This window comes from Hylaeus volcanicus, chromosome 6 (assembly GCF_026283585.1).
Source record: "Hylaeus volcanicus isolate JK05 chromosome 6, UHH_iyHylVolc1.0_haploid, whole genome shotgun sequence".
Classification (NCBI taxonomy): domain Eukaryota; kingdom Metazoa; phylum Arthropoda; class Insecta; order Hymenoptera; family Colletidae; genus Hylaeus; species Hylaeus volcanicus.
The window spans coordinates 2,330,351-2,352,497 of record NC_071981.1 but is presented as its reverse complement, the minus strand read 5'-3'; the positions used below and the strand labels follow the sequence as shown (position 1 = coordinate 2,352,497).

At 44.3% G+C, this 22,147-nt stretch overlaps 1 protein-coding gene across 4 annotated transcripts in view; it reads right to left on the bottom strand.

The window, feature by feature from the left end:
• LOC128878833 (probable JmjC domain-containing histone demethylation protein 2C) overlaps positions 1 to 22,147 on the bottom strand; it is a 257,594-nt gene that overhangs the window by 24,418 nt on the left and 211,029 nt on the right. For all 4 annotated transcript variants that reach the window (XM_054127388.1, XM_054127391.1, XM_054127390.1 and 1 more), the window contains exon 9: positions 4,525 to 4,672. In XM_054127388.1, the coding sequence (XP_053983363.1) occupies positions 4,525 to 4,672 (148 nt within the window). The remainder of the gene's footprint in view (positions 1 to 4,524; positions 4,673 to 22,147) is intronic.

The following is a 22,147-nucleotide window of genomic DNA, read 5'->3' as shown; positions in this document are numbered from 1 at the left end:
AAACGCAAAATATATATAAAATATTTAGGATATAATACATATTAAACCATTTAGACGAATTTTCAGAGATTGAATCAAAACGGTGCACGTTTACGAAACGGAACCTACTGAATATATGAAAAGAAAAGAAGAAGCTTTTTTATTAGGCGTGGGACGCATAAAAGCTGGACTTGGGAGTCATAAATCAAGTCGAGTCGGTCCATAGTGCACAGTCATCGACACGTATCACAAACGTATGTCTCTCCATTCCCCAAAAGGTCCACGTGATTCCAATGCAACGAGTAAGAGGATTTATCGTCGGTCCCCTCTACGTATTCTCAACGTTGTTATCTGCGACGACACCAGGCGTACGTTATCACGTCGCGAATCGCGACACTATCGTTCCCACTTTCGATACTTTAATAAAAACGCTTCTATTTGCTTCGCAATCTCTAGGATATATTGACCACGATTTGCGTAATTATTGGTCTTATCGGAGCACAGATTTTGCGAACTAACAAATTACCAACCATCGAACGACGAGCCGGAAACGAAACGTCCAGGCTCATAAATCCAACGTCCTGGTAGTCTTCATGTTTGTGGAAACTCACAAAAAACCATCCACGAAAAGAGTCAAACTGAATACTTGAATGTTTCTTCACTTCGAAACGTTAATTTTCGTCACTCGATACCCGGCGCCAATGAACTCACCGACGCGATAAAAGAGTATCGTTACAAATAGTTTACACCAAAAATGAAAAATCGAGAATTCCGAGAGCTACGCACGACGCGCTGTCGAATCGTTCGAGTTTTTCTCCAAGACTCCGGGACGACGATAATCAGCTCGTCGAAACGAGCCGAGTGTCACGCTTCTATCTGAGCCACGAAATGAAAAATAGTCGGCCGATAAGCGCCGTTATCGAGAGTTATCTGCGCGACGGGGACGATCCACGAGGGAAGTCGAGCGAGTAAGTCACGCTCACGGACGATTCGGGACTTCCGAGCGGGACGAAAGCTCGCCAAAGACTGGTAGAAGATTTTCGTGTCGGGTGGGAAAGGGCAGGTAGGCCCGGCCTGGGCCTCGGCGTGAAAGGATCCTCTCTGGTTTGTGCGCCCATACGTGGCCGCAAATGTGTCCCCAGCGATTCTCAACTTTCGAACATGGACAGAATTTTACTCGAACGACGAGCGAAGAACGACACGTAGGGATTTAAAAGGGAATAAAAGAGACAAGAGGGTTCTTTAAAAAATTCCACGAGGAGATACTCAACGTTCACTCAACGTTCGAGATAAGAATGACTCCCAGAAGATTATCCCTGTTGCGTAATAAGGGAATCATGGATAACTTCGTGGTATTGAGAAATGTTTAGCTGTTTTTTCTTTTTCAAATTATTGGGTTGTCCGGAAAGTCCATGTCGATTTTAGGTAGGTGATACAGGTCTGAATATATCAAAGTGGTTGAAAACAAACAACATGTATACATCTCTTAAAAGGTGGAAAGGTGTGGAACAAAATGGCACTTATGTAATTCAATAAATATATATTCAAATTCAAACGTGACGTAACGAACGTAATTTTTCTTAGAAATTGGCACGAACTTTCTGGACAATCTAATAAAATAAATTGACCTATCAAACCGTATGCCAACATTCTCCAATTACAATCGTTTTTATTGCGCCTGCTGTTGTTAAATATGCTGATCGATTTGTGTCGATAACACATGCGAAATCTGTGTTGCACCCGAGCGATACAAGGTTCAGCTACCGAATCATCGCTTAGTCCGTTGGAATTGTCCGTTTCCTTGTTACGCGTACTCGAATAAACTGGCCACGCTGGATATAATTTTGCGATAACGTATCTACGCTGAGAATGATACTGGAATTCAACTACCTCGCGACTTTCAGTAAACAATTTCAAACGTAATATCAAAATCTCGATTTCGAGGTATTCCTGCAGAGTGACGCAAGACAATTTGTCTCGAAATCAGCGTTGTTGATTTTCAGGGCAAGAGGAAGTAAACGAAGAAACGATCGTGTTGACATGAACGTTACGAGAACATTTTTTCTTTTCGTACTAAAAGGCAACCACGCTGCTTACTTTCGAGGAATTTATAATACACGTCAAGCAGGAAATAAAGAAAAAGAAAACAATGAATTGTTCAGCTCCTGAGAGAGACTAACCAGCGGTCACGAAACACGACCTTGTTTTTACGCGTGCAAACAGTTATAATTTTAAATCGAGAATCGATAGTTTCCTGCATGGAGGCCGGAGGAAAAATGAGAAACCCTGTCAGCCAAGCAGGCAGCAAAGTACACAGAGGTGTGGGGCAGGTTTTGGGTGACTGTCAGGGCTGTAACACGCACAAAAGGCAGGTGCTGGAATGCATTGATTGCCCAAAACCCCTCTCAGCATCCCGCGTGTCCCTACCCGTATCTGCTCTGGGAACCACCCTCCCAGGGAAACGCAGGAGACCCTCAAACCCCAGGAGAACTCGCTCTCCAGGCTCCGCTTTCGGATTATCCCTCTTTTCTAGGGACGAGGCTGTTGGCCTCTGCGAACAACCACGACCTCCTCTTTCACGATTCCTTCGTTCCCCATCTCTCTCAATCGCCGTGTTTTACGCGCGAAAGAAAATAACTTCCCGGTCGACGTTTTCACTGGTCCAACTGTTTCGTCGTGTTAAATTATTATTAACACGTTTGTCGCCATGTCAGAGATGGGCGACGGTACTTTTCAGTAATCGAATTAACCCTTTATTTACTGAATTTATAAAAAGTTTTTAAAATCTACACGTCCATCTTATAGAGGTGTCTCTAACAAGCTTTCAAAAAGAAAAACGAACTTCATGGAAGTGGACTTGAAAGTCACAATAGTTTCCAACGCGTTTAAATTAATACAAGTACCACGGGACTTGTATGTCCCGCCAGTAAATAAAGGGTTAAAGAAATGAACGAAAGTGACGAAAGTAATGAAAGTGACAATGAAAATAAATTTGGATAGTATTTGTGAATTTAACAGGTGAAAAATTTAAATACCACGATAAATCATGTAGTCTTTGACAGTCTCGAGAAATTTTAACTTGTACAAATTTTCACGAGTTTTAGTCTGCCAACTTGTTAATCGCGTTTACGAACGATAATTGCTTACTCGAAACAAGTTCCTTTGAAATACCTGTTATTCCAGCCACTATACGTATGAAATTTTGAGGTTTACGAAGGAATTTCATTGAATTTTACGAGACGTTAACATAGAGCACACGAGAGTTCGGCTTTTTGGAAAATTCGCTCGTTTTCGCCGAGGTTCCAGCGAAATTCCGCAAACGGAATTTCCAACTGCTCCTGGAATCGGAGTAGCGGTTTACGAGGGAAATTGCTTCCTTTCGACGAAACGGTTGGAAAGCCGCCGAATTATTTCACGCGAAGGTTTTCGTGGCGAATTTTCATGCATTCCTCGAAACCTAACGAATCAATAATTTAGGTGGCTACCCGAAAATCAACCCCTTCTCAACGTCCTTTGCCGACGAATAATCGAACTCGAGGACGAATAACGTCACTCGTCTACTTTGTAAACGAATCGCGTAAGCCTGAGTCGAACAAAAGACCACCCTCGAACAGGTTCTACCCCCATCGAACGACCTTAATCGAATCGTCCACCCCAAGACAATTTCCCAGGAAAACTTGCCTGGCGTTTTCAACAAGGACTGAAAAGCAACGATCGATGCGGATGGAAAGCTGGGGTGTTTTTTCCCTTTAGGGGCGAGACTCGGGGCTTCCTCGTTATTAATCCCCCGCATTGCACCCTGCCCGGAGGGTTTCGTGTGCATTTCGTGACAATCAAGTCCGTTTCGCTTCGATTCGGACCGCGTTTGTTCAACTTTTATACGTGTAGGGTGTAATTCGCGTAATAGTAGAGAGTGGAGGGTATTTCACGAGATTAATTGAAAACGATTATTAGCTAGCTTCGCCGGTAACAAGTAGTGAATTAATAGAGGAGCTTTTGTTCAAATGTTGAAAAATTAACCGTTTGACTGCTAATCAATTCTTGCAAGAACGCACGAAAACTGCGGGACATATTTTGACTTGATGTCAAAGACACACTGAAACTCGCGGCGCAAAAGCGTTGCGTCGCGGTTTTCGAGACAAATGGACGCTTTTGGGTCGCGTAGCAGTCAAACGGTTAATCTAAGAAAATTAAAAATAAAATTCTCAGGCTAATAATAAGGCCAATAAATCGATGTTCGTTGTAGTTTGAAATGTCGACTCGAACTTGCCAAATTCTGACCGAGGCTAATCCAAACAGGTATCGCTCGAGCGTCCGGAGAAATAATAGCTCCGAGATTCTCGATCTCGGGAACGAGGAAAAGAAATAAAAATGAAAGAATATCGTTTCCCCCCAACGGAGAACAGATCGGCCGCTTAAAGAGGCGCATAATGCCCGAGAATTTGTGTCGAGCATCTGCTGGACACGCTGCTCCGACGACGGAGAAGGCCGGAGGTCATTAAAACACGCGCACCGGGGAAAAACAGGCAGTAAAGGCTGACTAACCTTTTGTTGTGCCAGCCTGAAGGACTCCTCGAAGTGCTTGTGAACTGCCTGCTCGGCGGCCCTTTGCTTCTCGAGTCTCTCCCTTTCCATCTTGGCCTCCCTTTTCTCGCGTTCACGCTCCAACCGGACTTCCGCTTCTCGCCGTTCCCTGCAACGCAGACAAAAGTTTCGAGGTTACACGCATAGCTCGTTCCGTGCATGTTCGTTTAGGACCTGGTCGGTATTTCAAACGGGGGCACGTTTCGTCGCGACGAAACTCGTTCGAGGGAGTTTAGTCCACGACCGAAGGGGGCTTGACCATTTCTCTTCTACCACGCGGTATGCGTGGCAGCTCAGGCGCATTTCAGAAAAATGGATATTCTTGTTATCAAAATATGGAACACCAAATGGTTCGGTTTTGGGAGACGAAGTTAAATAGAAAGCAGAATATCACGCGTTTTGGGGTTGGGAGCAGAGATGAGCAAAACTCTAGGCTTCGAATAAATCTGAAGTCTCGTTTCTTTCTCTGGGAAATGTTCAAAAGAGGAAAAGATATCAACAGACATCAAAGAGACAAACATATCAGCAAACTTTAGATTTATTCGAAACCTAGGATTTTGCCTATCACTAGTTGGGAGCTTAGCCTCTTCTGTAGAGACATTTTTCAACCCCGTATAGTACTTTTAAAGCCGAATAAATGCGATGCGAGAAATACTTCGCGTTCGAGAGATTAGAAAAACGAGCGGTTTTTCGCTGCTCCGCATCCGTGGCTGTTATCGATTTATCGCAACCGCTTCGACCGAGTCCCCTCCACAGTGAATCGGAGTTCCCATCAGCTGCGAAGAAGAGCGTAGGCGAGGAAGTGGCTCCGATATCTCGAATATAACGAGACCGTTCAAGTACTAGTACTCCCGACGCTATAATTATCGTCAAGTTCCTGCGAATCTGGTTCCCTCTTTCCTCCTAGCTGCTATTCGCCCGAACGCTTCAAACCCGGCAACGTTACACGCGGTTTCCGCCGCGTTCAACGCTTCTTATTGTGTTCGCGATCTTGGCGCGCTGGAATTCCGGCGTTCTCGACGAAGATGGACATAATTTTATTCAAACAGTGAACAATACAAGCACTGTTACCAAAACGAGATCGTTGTTTGCTTCAAAATAGAGTAAAAAACGTAGCAACGATACCGGAAATTTGAAACAGGAAAAAATGTGCCGCGTTCGATTTATAAATACTCGTCCTCGAAAATGTTATCGCGAGTCTACAAACAAATTTGTCTCGTTTCGTTCCTTTATAAAACCCCCTCGTTCGATTACACCACGTACGACTGTTTATGTAAACTCGTGGGACGAGCGTGTGTGCGTGTGAAAAGAGCCGCGATAATAACGCCGGCAGTAGCTGGCGCACATATCGTGACTTTTTAACGGAGTCGGCCAGATAAGCATTCATTAATGCTTGCGCAAGTTATTTATACTGTTACGTGCGCAACGCGCGTATTTATCTCGATTCTCGGTCGGCGGACTTTACAATGCACGCGTTGAATCCGCGCGATAAACGCGCGCGTATTTGCGAGCGAATTTCACGCGCGTCCGCCGTGCACTTTTCGCGCTGGAATAACAAGAGGAGTATGGAAAAGGGGGAAAAAAAGAAAACAAGTTTTACAAGTAAACGGGGAAACGAAACGGCGAGCATTGCGATAAATGGTCCTTTCGGGTTGCACGCGTTATTCGCAGGCGAAAGTGGAAGATAAATGGAACTTTTGGTCGATATTATCGCCCGTGCGAAGAGTATGAAGGATTATGGGATTGATTTTTCGGGCCGTATCGTATATAAACAGATATCAAGTAACAAAACGTCAGCATCACTTATTGGTAGAAAGAAAAGACAGTGCGCATAAAGCTAGGAGATACTGTACCGAGTTCTGTAATCAAAATTCACGAATGTTGCAAGCAAAGGTAGCTAAAAGTGTAACGGAAAGGGTTACAACATTTTTGAATCGATGTGTAAAAAATCTCTAAAGTGCAAGCTATTCGAAAACGCATAAGAAGTCTAGCTCGTAAATCCTAAAAGAAAAATAGTCCATTGACGAAGGCAGCAGAAATAAAACTCCTTTGTGATAAACCCAGTGCCCCTCAACTCTAGATTTATTTTTGCTTAATAATAAACTTTAAATAGATAACGGTTACCTGCAACTTTTACGTGGACGTAAGGTAACTTTAGCTTTGCTTACGTAATATTTTTCAAGCGATACTTTTCCTTGACATTAATCTCTGTACCGATACTTGTCGCGGCTAATGTAGACGCATCGGAGCTGCAAGAGAAACGTCTTCCATGGGATCACGGGAGCGAGGGGAGACGTACCCATTCCGAGAACGAGCAGAGCTTATTATTACGCTACGACGTGTACCGGAAGAACCAGTTTCTGCATCCGAGCGATGCGCGTCTCTGAAAGGAGGCTGACTCGTTCGATTACTCGACTCGGCATAAATCGACCTCGTGTTTCGCAATCTATTCCGCAAATGATACCTCTTGGCCCGAGTCGGGGATTATTCGGTGAAAGCATTATCCTATTCGCCTTTGCCATACTTCCTGCACGAGGAGACCAGTATTCTAGGCAAAGATACGATAGATAGAAATGTTTTTGTACGTTCAAAGGGAACTCGGAATTGGGTTGGACGCGATCGATTCGATGAAATTGCGTTATTGCTTCGAAGCCGAGGACGTATTAGGTATCGATTCCATTGATAAATGCAGAATGAAAAGAGCGATAGTATTATTAGGTAAAGAAATTGATGATCTACCTATATTTTCAAGAAATGAATCTATTCGCTATTCCTACCCGATGAAAAACAATTTCCAGAGATTAATTTTTTCCCGAGCTTCTGGATTCCTGGTGGAAAGAGGCCGCGAAAGAATGTCCTACAACCGTTGTGCATTAATCAAGAGCAAGAACTTTCCTCGCTTCGCAAGTCTCGCGTTACCAACTCGGGGCCCGAGCTTTTCAGAGTTGAATTCACTCGTTCGGCCAACTTTTAATTTTATGAGCAAAGTTTCGTGCGCTCCTCGGGACGCCGCCGTTTGCTACTCTAACCGTGAACACCGACTAAAATCGAACGCGTGTCACGACGATGAAGTTACATTCGTTGGAAAAGATATTATGCGTTATTCGACATGTTATTTTTGATTCTCGTCATGGGACGGTGCAATGGTACGTGTTAAAGCACACATAAACATTTAGAAATGCGACACAGCTATTCGTGATAGAATAATTTCGTGAATTTAATTAGAGATCGAATTGCGATCGAGAAATTACTCATTTCGGAGAGGAGGTTAATCGGCAGCCTGGAGATGGCCGAAGGCCGACAGGACAGGAATTCCGTCTGCTGGTGCTGGTGTCTCTTTTTTCCGTCGCCGTTGCTCAGAAATCGAGCAGCCAGAAGAAGAGAGGCAGCGTCAGCCGATAAACCAGTCCGGTATGGGAACAGGACAGGTTCGGGCCGCGGGCAACCTTTGAAAAATCCGGTCGCTCGGAACTGGCCTGACCAGAAGACCAGTTCGCCCGAGCAACATACAGCGAATATCACCAAAAAAGGCCTTACGCATCCTTGCCTCGCGGCCTCCTTTGTTTTGCTCGCTCGAGGCTGGCTGCGCGCGCACTATCGGCAATCGATCGCAAAAACTAATCGGGATAATCGTAATCGACTCACCGGTTCGATCATGTCTCAGCGAAAAATTTGATCGGATTTAGATTCGACGAATTCGACGCGTTTACGTTATGCAACGTGCTCCGAGTCTCGAGTTTCCTGCGTTCGGAGCGCCCTCTGGACCAACTTCCGTTCCTCGGATATCTCCCGAATATTCGCACAACGATTCCCTTGTAAAAAGTGAAACGAACAACGTCCTCGAGAACACCGTTAAACCGAGATTCCGAGAAACGTTTCTCCGAGTTTCACGTCCTATGCACAATCGCCTTTTGTTCGCGAGCGTTTCCAATTCACGACGGGCCACGTTTGCGAACGGCTATTACGGAACACTTTAAACGGCTCGCATGCTTCAAATAGCTCGAAGGATTTCTTTTATAACACCGACACCACTGAAAACACCACAATCGATCAAAATTTCGTTTCGAAATCGAACACTCCCGAGCTCGAACCACTCGTAAACACAACGCGACTATCGTCTACCACGATTAGGTATCCACGGATTAGGTACCCATCGATTAGGCTTCCACGTTCCCCGATGGCTGATCACGATTATGATCACGATTATAATCACGATTATACGAAAACGTTGTCGGCGATAATTCAACGGAGAATCCTATAAACGCGTCCCACGAGAAGTAGTCTCTCGCTCGGTCTACTCGCGTGTTCGTGTCTCGACCTTCGAGCGCCACTTTCCCTCTCCTCGTGTAACGAGAAATTTATTTTCATGTAATATTTACCAAACACGTTACGCACGCGCGGCCGAAGGCGAGACGCGACAATTATCGCGCGTTGTCTCGGAAAACAGGCTAGGACACGAATTTCCAGGAGGGGCCATTGATCGCGACTGTTTACAATTCGCGACTCGGGCGTGCGACGCGCCGACTAAGCTGGCATAAATTCGCGTTGGAAACACTTATTATTGGAAACGGGCTGTTTCAATTTTTTTGGAGCAAATGCGAGAATTGTACACAGAAATTTCTGTTGCGTCGTTCGTGGTTTCCTTGTCAATTGAACGTTCACGTTGAGAGGGTACGACGAGATAGAAACATATTTTGAGAATTTTAGATTAGTCCAATTTTAGATAACGAAGAATATTGTGTAGGGGAGAGATCGGAGCAGAAGCGAGCAGACCGATTATAGCGGAAGTTCGAATTTAACGGCTCATGACTTTTGTAGGATGCGCTGAATACCGCTTTCGTCGTTTATTCGACCGTAAGTCAGGGCCTGACATTCTGAACGCGCGCAAGATGGTCAAGATGGCTGCCAGACACCTGTCCGTCTACCTTCCTTTGCTTCTTTTTCTTCCCTTCCACTTTGCTCGAGCTGCACGCTGCGAGGAGTCACTACATTTTCTCTGCCCTGACGGCCAGAAACGCCTGCGCGTCCATTTTTGCTTTCATTTTATGTCACTCGACTCTTTCTGGCAGGAACGATTGTCGTTCGAACTATGATTCGATTATGAGCGTTGAACACGTATAACAAAGTCTCGTGAATCGACAGAATTTCGTTCTTTGTATTACTTTGTTTGCGTATTAGGTTGTCCCAAAAGTTTCTTTAGTGAGACAATATAATTTCTTAGATACTGATGTTGTAAGAGCTCTTTCACACGACGATACGCGTATCGCAATACGCGTATACGATACGTATCTGCTAGCAAGATACTTTTGCGATACTGTATCCAACTAATTTCGTAGCTCGGTGTTGATCATTTGTTTTCCAGTTAAACGTATCCTCCCGTTTGAAAAACACGCGTTCTGAGTTAGTGAAAACTTTTCTGAAATAATGGATGAGATTGAAGCTTTATCCATTTGGTTTCTACATAAAAGAGCTACTAAAAGGAGAAACGTTAAGAGAAAATATTGGGTTCATCCCATTAATAATACAAGAGAAGAAAAGGGAGCTTTTCATATTTTATTCGAAGAACTTTGTAACGATCCATGTAAATTCTTCAATTATCATCGGGTGTCTAAAATTTGTTTATGAGGAAGGTGAACGAATTCGACGATACTGCGCAGCGTCGTGTGAATGCTCGCGTCTATTTCAATGTTTCGTCGGCCGTCCCGACGCAGAAAAAGTTGCCGGCGGCTGACCAACCGCGGATACCGAAAATCAGTATCGCGATACTGTATCTCGCGAGAATCGCCGTCTGAACGCTTCCATAACATTACGTGTACCATCGGTATCCTGCATACGCGTATCGTCGTGTGAAAGAGCTCTAACGGGGGTAAATGAATCGTGCATAAATCAATAACGTAACATAAAATATTGTGTATGTATCACTTGTTAATAGACTGCAGATCTTTATGCAAAATAAAATCTTCGTGCTTACAAGAATTGAATCTAAATGGAAATTTATTTTATTCTGCATCTTTTAATATGACATGAACGTTACTTCCAATCTTTTTTATATTCTTCCATATTGTTTGCATTTTGTAGTTTCTTGCACATTCAAATTTCCTACTAATCCATAAAGATCCGCGGTCTACTTATTAACACGTTGATCGCCACGTCACCCATATATAGGTGACAGTGCTTTTCACTGAAGAACGAAAATTATTAATTCCGAAAGTTAAGTATCATAGAAAATGAATTTAAATGAAATACTTGAATTTTGATGAAGTTACAAAACTAAATACCAAAATAAATGTTTCTTTACGCAGTTTCCAAAAGTCTGTAAATAAAATGAAATCGCAGTAGAAATGTTCAAGAGTATCAGTCTGGCAGTGAACGTGTTAATAAAACGAAAGAAGCTTTGAGAACAACCTAATACTTCTCTTCAGTGGTTTGTACGAAACCAGTGACCCCCTTTTATATCTCGGGTGCCTCGGGATTGCTAAATCCGCACTGTAGCTACGATCAAGCATAGCTACTGCCCCCGAGGGCGAGATCGACGAGAAAAATAAACGAATCCCACGAGAGCCGGTCGATTAAGCCTGTAAGCGTGCGATAGCGAGCCAAGGCCGAACGTAAATTGAAATTAAAATGACATTAAAATTACGCGAGTGAGAACGCGATAGTAATTAGAATTCCTAGAATAACGATCCCGATCACCTTCCGATTTGCGCGTCGATACAATGACTACTCGAAAAACGAGTCACCGGTGTCCTTTAAAGAGGCACGTTCGTGCCTCGAAGGATTTCTTCGTCGAATGACGTGTCACGCCTTTGCGTTATGGCGTAATTGGAGTGGAAAACCAGCTTGGCAAAGGTTACTGGATCGCTACCCGCATACGTTGCATTTTATTCGCCGCCTATTCAAACGAGCCGCGCTTCTGCGTTCGATTACCTTCTCATGCGCAATTTCGCAATCGGGTTTACAGCGAATATCGAAACCAGCGCGAAAAATCGTCATTAACCTTTCCATCGCTGAACCGATCGACCGGTAGCAAAGACCGCGCTGAATCATTATCGAGGGTCATTGTTCGATACAATTAACGTAGAGGAATATTGTATATCGATGTTCTATGTATTTTTCTAACGGGTTAGAGTTGTTGGTTGCCACGTCACTTAGAAATAGGTGACAGAACTGCTCGTCAAGGAACTAAAAAAATTAATTTCAAAGCTGTGGCGGGATTAAATTAAATGAAATACTAGGACAAGTGTTAAGTTATCTGATCTTCGATAACCTCGAGACAACATCTTAACTCTGTAGAATTTTTTACGAGTCTGCCAACCAACGTGTTAAGTCTTCGTTCAGGTGGCGATACTACGAACCAAGGCCGAATTAAACAAAAATGTACGAAGGTCTTCTTTACTCCTCTTTTAACATTAAATCAATATGAACTAAAATTGATGAAACACTAATCAAGATACATCCACGATTTCATTATAGAATTTCATGTTTATGTCCCTGAGGTAATTAGAATTGCACTTACTAAAATTAAACGTTCCAAACGCTAAACAACTCGAGGCGCGCTTGGAAATAACCCTTTTCTTTTTCTTATTTTTTTTTACAACGACACGGCCGATGCGTTGGCTTTATGTGTATCGCTGGACAAATTAGCACTTGCATTCTTACGCTTTCTGCACCCACCGGCGCGATTACCATGATTTCTGCGTGACGTAATTTCGCCGCAGACAGAAACCCGCACACGGACTCGACGCCCGTATAAAAGGAGGAGGTTCGTAGAGGGGAGAGAAAAAGGTAGAAACAAAGATGAAACGAGTTTTCGTGGCGCACACGTGCTCCGGTCGAGAGCTCGTCTCACGGATAATGCACACCTATGCAACGTCCAATGTATCATTCGGACAGGTAGGCTGGGCACACGGACGTCGTCCAGGTATATACAAGCTTCGACGTAACGGGTATGTATACCGGGTGAGACTCCTCCCATGCTCGCAATTACGAGATCGTAATCGTTCGTTCATACCACTCTCTAATTCCTTTCTTTCTTTATTTTCTTGTATTACCTTTAATAGACCACAGACGTCCTCTAACGCGTCGTGGAAACACCGACAAGAGATATCAACGTAATTACACGCGACTTAATTTGCCTCGATCATCGCGTCCTAATGCCTTCTCTATTGTATTTCTATTCAACGCGTAGAAAAATAATGCGTGGGAAAATAAACATCGTCCAAATGAAAACACACGAAATTGGCAAAAATTGCAGCGTTGCGTTCGAACGGGTAGGTCCAAGGGAAACCGAATAAATGGCGTCGCGACGCGAATCGAGTCACCCATGTGCGGCTCTGTAAATGTCACTAACCTTGCAAAAGCCAGTCTTTAACCGCTGCCGCGTATACTCGGAAGCCATTAATATATCCAGACGCAATGGGAGAGACCGGGCGCACCAGCTATAGACCGTCGTTAATAATACGAATCGGATTTAGTTTCTGCGCTCGTGGGGGGAACGCGTGACTACTGGGTTAGGCTGAGTCGGCGTTTTATCGCGGGAACGTAATTGAGACTCGTCCCGCTAATGTCGCGAGGGATTAACCTGTTGACTCGACCCGCTATCGCTCCTCGTTCCGTGATCGTCGTGCACGAATATATATATATATATATATATATATATATATATCGCTGTAAATATACTAAACGCTCCGGGGCTATCTAATCTCGCCTTATTAATACATAAGACCAAACAAACAACTGCAGGAATACGAAGAGTTTAATTTTCTTGGTACGATCAGATTATCAAGTCAATATTTTTCATTCCGAGCTTAGTCCCTTGCATTCATGCAAATTATCGCGAAACTGGATAAAAGAGGTCTGCAAGGCAAACAATTATGTATAATCGAATAAACGAATGAGTCTTCTTCGAGTGACCTTGCCTTCCCTTGAGATACCACATGATTGAATTCAATTATACTCTGTCCTCGCGTAAATATCCACCTTCCTTTCTCAGCTAAGGCATTTTTTAGTCGCTATTTTCACAAGAGGCCGCGATGTTTGGATCATGGATTTTCTTCGAACTTTGTGCACTTTTAGCACTTTTAGGACTGGGTTAAAAATATTTAATATTCTCTCTTACTTATGTTATCGGAAAAAATGCAGTTTTTATGAACGATAGAGTATATAATTATTGTAACTATAATAAATACAATTCTACAACTTTCCGTGCAATTTTAAATATTATATTTATGTATGTTTTTAACCAAATTCTAAACCAATCGATTTTCGTGTGACAACACATTATGTTGCCCTAATGGAGTGATTTCTCTCGTCAGATATATCAAAAAATCTTATCGGAACATTGACTGCAGGTAAGGTTGGCGCGACGCCGATTATTTACGAACGGCGTAAACGTTGATGCATCTATAATTGCCCGTCGGTGGTCTATGTTTAGAGATGAAACTCGAGTTTAAACATTCTCGGTACAATATCAGAGGCGTGGAAAAACGTCTGGCGGAGAGGGAACGCGTACGGGTTCGTTGTTGGCAGTGTCGGTGTACCCGGAATACGCGGTGGGATCCGCTTAAGCTTTGACGAGTGGCCGACGCTTGTAAAATTGGTCCCAGTGGGAGCGAACGTGCCAAAATGTCTTACTAGCGTCGCTCTATTTTCGCCAACGGTTGAACAGGGGAATGCTCGTTTGGCTCGAGAGCCTGGGAAAACGAGACTCCCGGCTCCGACTGGATATTTCGCGACCTGTAAATCACGGCTCTGTTAATCTCGCAACGCGTTCCTCGCGATGTTAAATCTTCGCTTGTCGGTCTTCCCCCGTACTCTCTAACACGTTCCTACCTCGGAACGGTTTTGCTGCTTGCTTTCGACCTCGAGTGGGTTTTCGACCTACTCTATTTATTTACTTATTCGTTTAAGGGAAACGGCGCCTTTGGTGGACAACGTAAAAATTGTATTTGAACGAGTTATCGTTGGATGAGTTACTTTTCGTTGGATGTAAAGATATATAGACACTAAAAATTTCGTGATCCATCACGCCGATTTCTGAAGAAACATTGCCAAGGAATGGTTGAAACTGTATTAAAAATGAAACCCCGTCTGCAGCATGCTACAAGAACGCTCGCGACAGAATGGTTTGGTGGACGACGTAAAAAATTGTATTCGAACGAGTTATCACTTCTCGTTGGATGTAAAAATATAAACACTCAAAATTCCGTGATGTATCATGTTTCTTGAAGAAACGTTCCCACTGTCAAGGGATCGTTGAAACTGTATTAAAAATTAAACCCTTCTGCAGCATGCTACAAGAACGCTCGCGACAGAATGGGGCCGAAACGAGTGTTTTCCCCGCGTATAAATGCCATTCCGAACGGGGAATGGGGAATGGCGAATAATGGCACAGAGGGAGGGGCAGCTTCGTGCTCGACATGGATATATCAGCGAAAGCCGGAGGACGATCAATAAATCCGACGAAACGCGGCATAAAAGGTCGAACGGTTGCGCGAGGGTGGCTTCCAAGGGTTGATACGGTTGATCGATCGAGGGAGGGTGATTTCATAGGGAAGCTCGGTCCCGGGGCTTGAATGGAGACTGGAAACGACGTAAAATCGAATAATGACGGGGGTTCCGAGGGGATGAGGGTGGGTTTCCAACATCCGCGCCCTGGAAATCGTGGGGGTTGACGGAGGAAGCCGGAGAGCGAAAGAAATTCAGTTTGGGGACGCCCTGAGCAACATATGCCTCCGTTTCAACCCTTTTCGAGGGATATTCCGGGTCGATGAACTCGAGCAAGAAGAAAAGTCATCTGTTCGGAACGCTAGAACCGCTGTCTCGTCTACGAAGTTCCACGAAGTTCTGTACTTGATTGATTAACGATAAACTACATCAAGCCAGTGTAAATGTTCTCTGTCCTCTTTCATCGTAATTGACGGAAAGTTATTCGAGTAAATATCGCGAATAAATAGCCGCACGTCCGACTCGTCATCTATTATTCGAGCACGAGGGTTGCGTGCGACTAGCGCGTCACGGTCGGCTGATAAATGCCCGCCATTCGCAATTTCACGAATAATGTATTCCATTCCGCGTTGGCCTATCGCCAAGTATGTATATGTTTACGGAAATCACGGGGGGCAGAGGGAGCGAGATAAGGAGCTGCAGTCCAACGAAAGTCCAGCGAAAACTCTATTTACGGATGCACCGAGTCGAGAGACAAAAGAAGAGACTTAGTCTTCGACCAACGTTTCTCAACTTTTTCTGGCTCGTGGCCCACTTTCGAGTACATATTATTTACCTCCGTCGAGTACGTACTATTTACTCGCGTTTCGTTTTAACACGTTGATCGCCACGTCACCCATATATGGGTGACAGTGCTTTTCACCGAAAAACGAAAACTATTAATTCTGAAAGTTAAGTGTCATAGGAAATGAATTTAAATGAAATACTTGAATTTTGATGAAGTTACAGAACTAAGTACCAAAATAAATGTTTTATTACGCAGTTTCCAAAAGTCTGTAAACAAAATTAAATCGCAGTAAAAATGTTCAAGAGTATTAGTCTGGCAGTGAACGTGTTAATCGCGCGATGAATACAAATTGCAGCTGAAATTCGAGTATTTTATTTTCGGAATTTAAATCTATATCGTGAACCAATTCAGATACCAATTCAGCTCCAATTTCACCGTGATCATTTGCTCCTGAAAGCAAATGCTTTTGAAGCATACGCTTTAAAAAACGACTCGTTCCTTCGCCCAATAAACCAATCGCGATTCCCGATTACGAGAGTTCGGTAACCCAACGCGTCGCGTTCCTCGATCCGCGTTGATCTTTGCTCGCGTCGAGTGATTTACCGCTCCATTGCTCCTTCTGCGTCTAATTATATTCCGCCAGCGAGAAAGAATGCTTTGGTCGCTTCCCAGTGGGCCGCACGGGCCATTTAACCCGCAGCTCCGCGCCGGAGCAATTATTTCTTGAAAACGCGGATCCTGCGACGCGCCGTCACCTTCGAGCGACGTCGAACTTAATTCGCGATTACGTATAAAAAAACGATCGTACTGTTGTCAGAATCGATCCAAAATGGCATACCAAAAATGGATAAACAATGATCAAACGCACTCGTATTTTTAGAATTTATCTGCGAACAACCGAAACATGAAATCATGGACAACTGGGATCTAACTCTGACTCACAACAGTGCGGTATATTGTCTTCGAGTACAATGGGAAGTTTTGTCGATGAATGTAAAAAGTACTTGGAGTGCAAAGAGTAAATAATCTCGTCAACCAAATAAATCGAGTAGATGACTGGGTCAGTGTCGAAATAAAGCTCGGTTGCTTTAATCGCTGAACTTTAAGTCTGTTATTCGGTTAAGTACGCGCGGCTCGTGCGAGAGTGCCAACAACAGCGTGCCCGATAAGTCGTAGCAAGGGTCAAAACTAACAAGTTAAATATTCTAAGATATACCAGGCGCTTACACAAGCGTTGGGTATAGAACGAAGACCAAGAATTTAATAACACAGTCTGCCGGTCTATAGTCATCTGCTACTAGGAAACTATTCAAAGACGTAAAGTCTCCTTCAAAAGGCGCTCATTTCTTGATAAATTTGAATTGATCGGATCGCAAGGCTGAAGTGTTATATAGATAAATATGTGTCAGTCTCGTGGTACGACCAGTTTTTTATCTACAACCACGACGGTTATTAAAATGAAATTGTTTCGAGGAAAAAACTCGACACGCGGAAACGCGGAGCTTGTTTAACGACTCTAAGTAACGACACTTGCGTAAGCGCACGGCTCGAAAATAGAGCGAGATATATTCGCGCGGAATAGCCGAGGAAGGTCACCAGGTTGTTGAACGTGCTCGGTTGATCGAGCAGTTCGAGCGTATCTCCCGCAGCTTCTGACCTTTTGCGTGAATATCGTTTCGGACTCGACCGACGCCTCGTATCTATACAATTTTTTAAAACAGAGATGCGAATACGGGCCCCTTTATGAAGAATATATTTTCAACGAGATCGAGCTTTGAGTTTTATCGATCACGTGGGAAACGCATAAATGCGCGATACGCACGAAGGATCGAAGGATCGCGAAATCAAGGCGACCGGATCTGCGATCTGGCTCCTAGCGCCCTTTTTCTTCCTTTTAAACGTTCTGACGCGGTCGGTGATTTAAAACCGTCGCTGGAGCTGGAGGATGACACACAAGCCACGCAACCGAGCGATAATTCCAACGCTCGTGTAACGACCGTGCGGTAATTTCTGTGCTCGCGACTCGACTTAGGAATTCTTTCGAAGCGTTAACTGCCACGTCACCCATATCTGGTTGAGTTTTCACAGAAACCTCGTCGCTTTTTCGCGAAACTGTAGCGCGAGAATTTTCCATGAGAAATTCCGTGGTTTCCCGTACTCCAAAATGTATAAATTCTATACTCCAAAGCGTTAGAAAATGTTCAGAGAAATATTACACACGAAGGAACACGCACGAGTAAACAACGGATGGTGATTCGATTTCCGTTTAATCGTCGCGCCGTGTTTAGTGCAAACAACCACTCCGCGATAAAGAGCGACTGACCCGAATATCGAAAGTGCCAAAACACTCGCTTCGAAAATAATCTACTTGTAGCCGGAATTCGGCGCGTCCCTCTTCTCCCTTTCTCTACCGTCGATATTCCAAACGCGAAATTATTTCGCCCCCGCTTATTCGCAAGAAGCCAGCTGGGAGCCAAGCCAACAGAGAAGTCCCTCCTCCTTCATCTTCTTCCTCGAATTCCGCGCAATCCGATCCTAACGAACGCGCGCCTATATACTCGCAATTATCCCAACGGATACGTGTATCAGCATCGAGAATAGATCTCGGTTTCGTCGGGCTAGCACGAAAATCGTTTCACCAGAATCTTTTCTCTTAGCCTGACGCGATGTATCCTATTTTTACTCCGAAACGAATTAAAACGTTACAATATTTCCTGACAAAATATTTATCTGACACTGCTGTTTTTATATTTCTTCAGTAAGGGACTACGAGTTTATCGCAGAGCTCCTATACAGGGTGTCCCAAAAATGTTGGAGGTCCTTGAAAAGGGTGGTTCAGGGGGTGATTTGAAACAACTTTTTCCTTAGCGAAATTGTTGTCCGAGGCTTCGTTGAGGAGATATTAACGGAAAACACTGACCAATCAGAGCGCGAGTATACCGTTGGAGCGATAGCGATGGCTACGCGCTAGGTAGCCGCTCTCGTACGCGAACAAGTGACTCGACGTGCATCGAAGGATATTGACGCGGCCGCTCAGCGCGTAGCCTTCGCTACCGCGGCCGCTCCAACGGTATCCGCGCGCTCCGATTGGTCGGTTTTTTTTATTAATATCTACTTAACGAAGCCCCATCCGACATTTTTGCAAAGGAAAAAGTTGTTTCAAATCACCTCCCGAACCACCCCTTTCAAGGACCTCCAACATTTTTGGGACACCCTATATAGAAAAACTAGATAAGTGGAGGTGTTCCCCTTTGACGCTCGGCGACCGAGCAGTGTAATTTGATCCTCACCGATTGATACGCTTTTGCCGAATGCTTCCTTTTTCTCGGACCTCTTTCTCTTTCGCTATCCGTGTCCTTTTCTACGTTCGACGCTCGACTCGAGTCAAGTGTAAACACATAAAAACCTGGAGTGCAATGTTTTGGGTCTCCGATTTTGCATGCCTCCAGTCGATACTGTATCTCCTAATGTTTTGCCAACAAACTTCGAGTGGAGAGAAGGACAGCGAAGAAGAGGACGGAGCTATATGCAAAATGGAGACCAACGCCGGGATTATTTCGCTAACAATATGTAGTAAATATGATGCGAATTACGTCGTGTTTGGTCTCGTTTTAATCAGAAAAATGTCAGGAATATGATGGTAACAGTTTCGCAACAAAAACGGTAATAATAAAAAAAGTTCGATCGTTGCACGAGCATAGTCTCACCGAAATATCCGATCCCGAATCATGTTCCTGTGCATTTAAGGAGACTTTACTGTATTTATGGAATATATTCTTTTGTATCTTATCGAACAAAACCCACTCATAAACCGTGTGTATTTCCCAAGAGTGTCTACACCTGAAAGGGTTAAGAAACTCGATCGTGTCTATGGTACATATGCAGTTGGATGTGCGAGTAAAAGGCAACAAGTGCTCCTACTCAATTTTCTCGCCCCGGTGAGTTTTCAGGAAAAACTTGTGAAAGAAGCGCGAACAACTTTTCGCTGTTCCGCGATACTTCCACAAAGTTTCTGCTCGCTTCCGTCTACTTCTCCGAGTGGAGGAAGAACTCTGACAGTCATTTAATTCCAATAAACATCGCATCCTCTTATAAGAAACACAAAAATTAATGAATTTTTTTCAATTCCTTCGTCTTCTGTTTTTCCTAAACAGTCACTTAATTCTCTCTTTACCGTATCGATTGCCACGTGCACGTTGTAGACAAATAAAATTGAGAAAGAAACACGAGCACCGTCTCGAAGTGGAATTCAACGAGGGAGATCGGCGAAACAGACGATGAAATATTTACGAAGAGAGGAAAACGAATGCGTTTCCGATACAATAGGAAGCATTTCGAATGCGGGAGACTTCGATCTCTGGGAACGAATGGAAAGCAGTTGAAAAAGGAGGATGGCACGCGTTTCGTCGCGACGGAAGCAGCTGTCTGCGTTTCAAACGCGTCTCAGTTTCCGTCTCAGGTATTCGGAGTTTGCGATTAGGCGTTTGAATTTCACATTCGACGACCGTCTGAATCCGTCGAACCGGGGGAAACTTATCTATTTTTTTTCGTCTCCGCGTTAGATAAATCGATTCATCTGTGTTTGATAAAGATATCGCAGAGTATTATTTTATCGAAATATAAATAACGATAAGGGATCGCTGATAAAGAAAGAAGGCCACTAATTTCGTTTGTATATTAGGGAATTTCGTAATCGCGAATTGTCGTGAATATACGATATGTTGTTCGCGTCTAGATAAGACCGTACGAGAATCGTATCCAAAACAGGTATCCGAGACGACAAACATGCTTCGCTCAGATAAGTATCGCCGACGGATATCGCATAAAATAAACAGGAAAAATATCAGCTCGCGCGAATACATTTGTCAGAACTTGTTTATCCGATGGGTCACGCTTCGTTTATGTCGCGACTGCTTGGGCAACTTTGAAAACGTATAAATTCAACAAACGCGGAATCGATGACGTGCAACGCTCTATCGCGGATCGAGAACGCTCGAGCTGCGCAGCGGAACAGTGTCAATAACTCTATAACGACTAGGAAAAAGAGGATAATCTAGAAGCGAACGTTCTTAATCGCGATCGGATGCGTCCGAGTCACGAGTCGGTACGATGACACTCTCCAGAATTCGGGCAAGATAAAATCCGAGTGACCCGTTGCCTCTGACACAGATAACGACGTGCGTGTAACAGCGATAAGATAAGACGTTCACGCGATACTCCCCGACAATGGCCATTTTTCTTCCCGAGGATGAGGAACAATAACGCAAAATATGAACAGCGTGGCGATAGCGGTCGAGTGCTCGAGATTACGCGTACGTATGTAGAAAGTGTGCGTCAACAGTCTCGGCGACCTTCGGACTCGAGTCGTAAGGTTTGACAATGCTCGAAAGAAGACTCGCGATACGGAAGCGCGAGATAACGCGCACGCTGGCATTCAGCGAGATTCTGCGACGCTTCGAATTACGAAACGAGAGTTTATCGTGGCTCTGAATCACGCTCCCGCGTCAACTGAAATTGTGTTAATTAGCTGGGTGAATCGATGGCGATAGAACTCGAGCTCTCTCGTTCCCTCGAATCGTGTCGCAATGACCGGATCGACCGACTCGGCGATGATATTCTAGCGAACAGTTGCGTGGGAACGCGGCTTAAGATGTTACGCCACCCTGACGCCAACAAAACGGAGCTTCTTCTTAAATCTTTCGATTCGAAGCCAAAGGTAACGTGCGCTACAGATACGTTTCGTTTTTCTATTTTTGAACGATGCAATTCCATAAAAATTCATTGAAACCAGCTCTAACGTGGCGACGAGGAAGCCGCGGAACTAGATTCGCTGCAAGACGGTAAGATGGCGATGAAACGAGAGAAACCTCTTCGTTGACCTAGATCGTGGCCTCGGTTCGAGTGCAGCGCGAGTGTAAAGTATACGTACTCGTCGAGTCGTTCTATAGCAAAGCCTATGACGCTTCTTTACGCCGTTGGCTCTCGTTCGTTCGTTCGCACGGCTACGAAACGCTCTTCTCTTTCGGCGAACACCACTGGCAGAGCCAGTTACCGGAGAAGGATATTTGCGGTTGTGATTCAGCGCTGCACCCAGCGGGACGGCCGGGAAGAAAGGGGAGGGCAGAAAATCAAGAAAGAAAACCGTCGACCGCAATGATCCGCCGGATATATAACTAAAGAAGTCATTCGCGAGACTTCGAACAGTCTCGGGGCTGCGATATTCGGTCGGCTCAGTAATTCTCAACCTGAACACAAGTTAAACCTGCCGGAGATCCACCACAATAATGAGACATACGATGGAACTGTACATTTTGTTCTAATTTAATATTTCGATTTAGATGTACTTTGTAA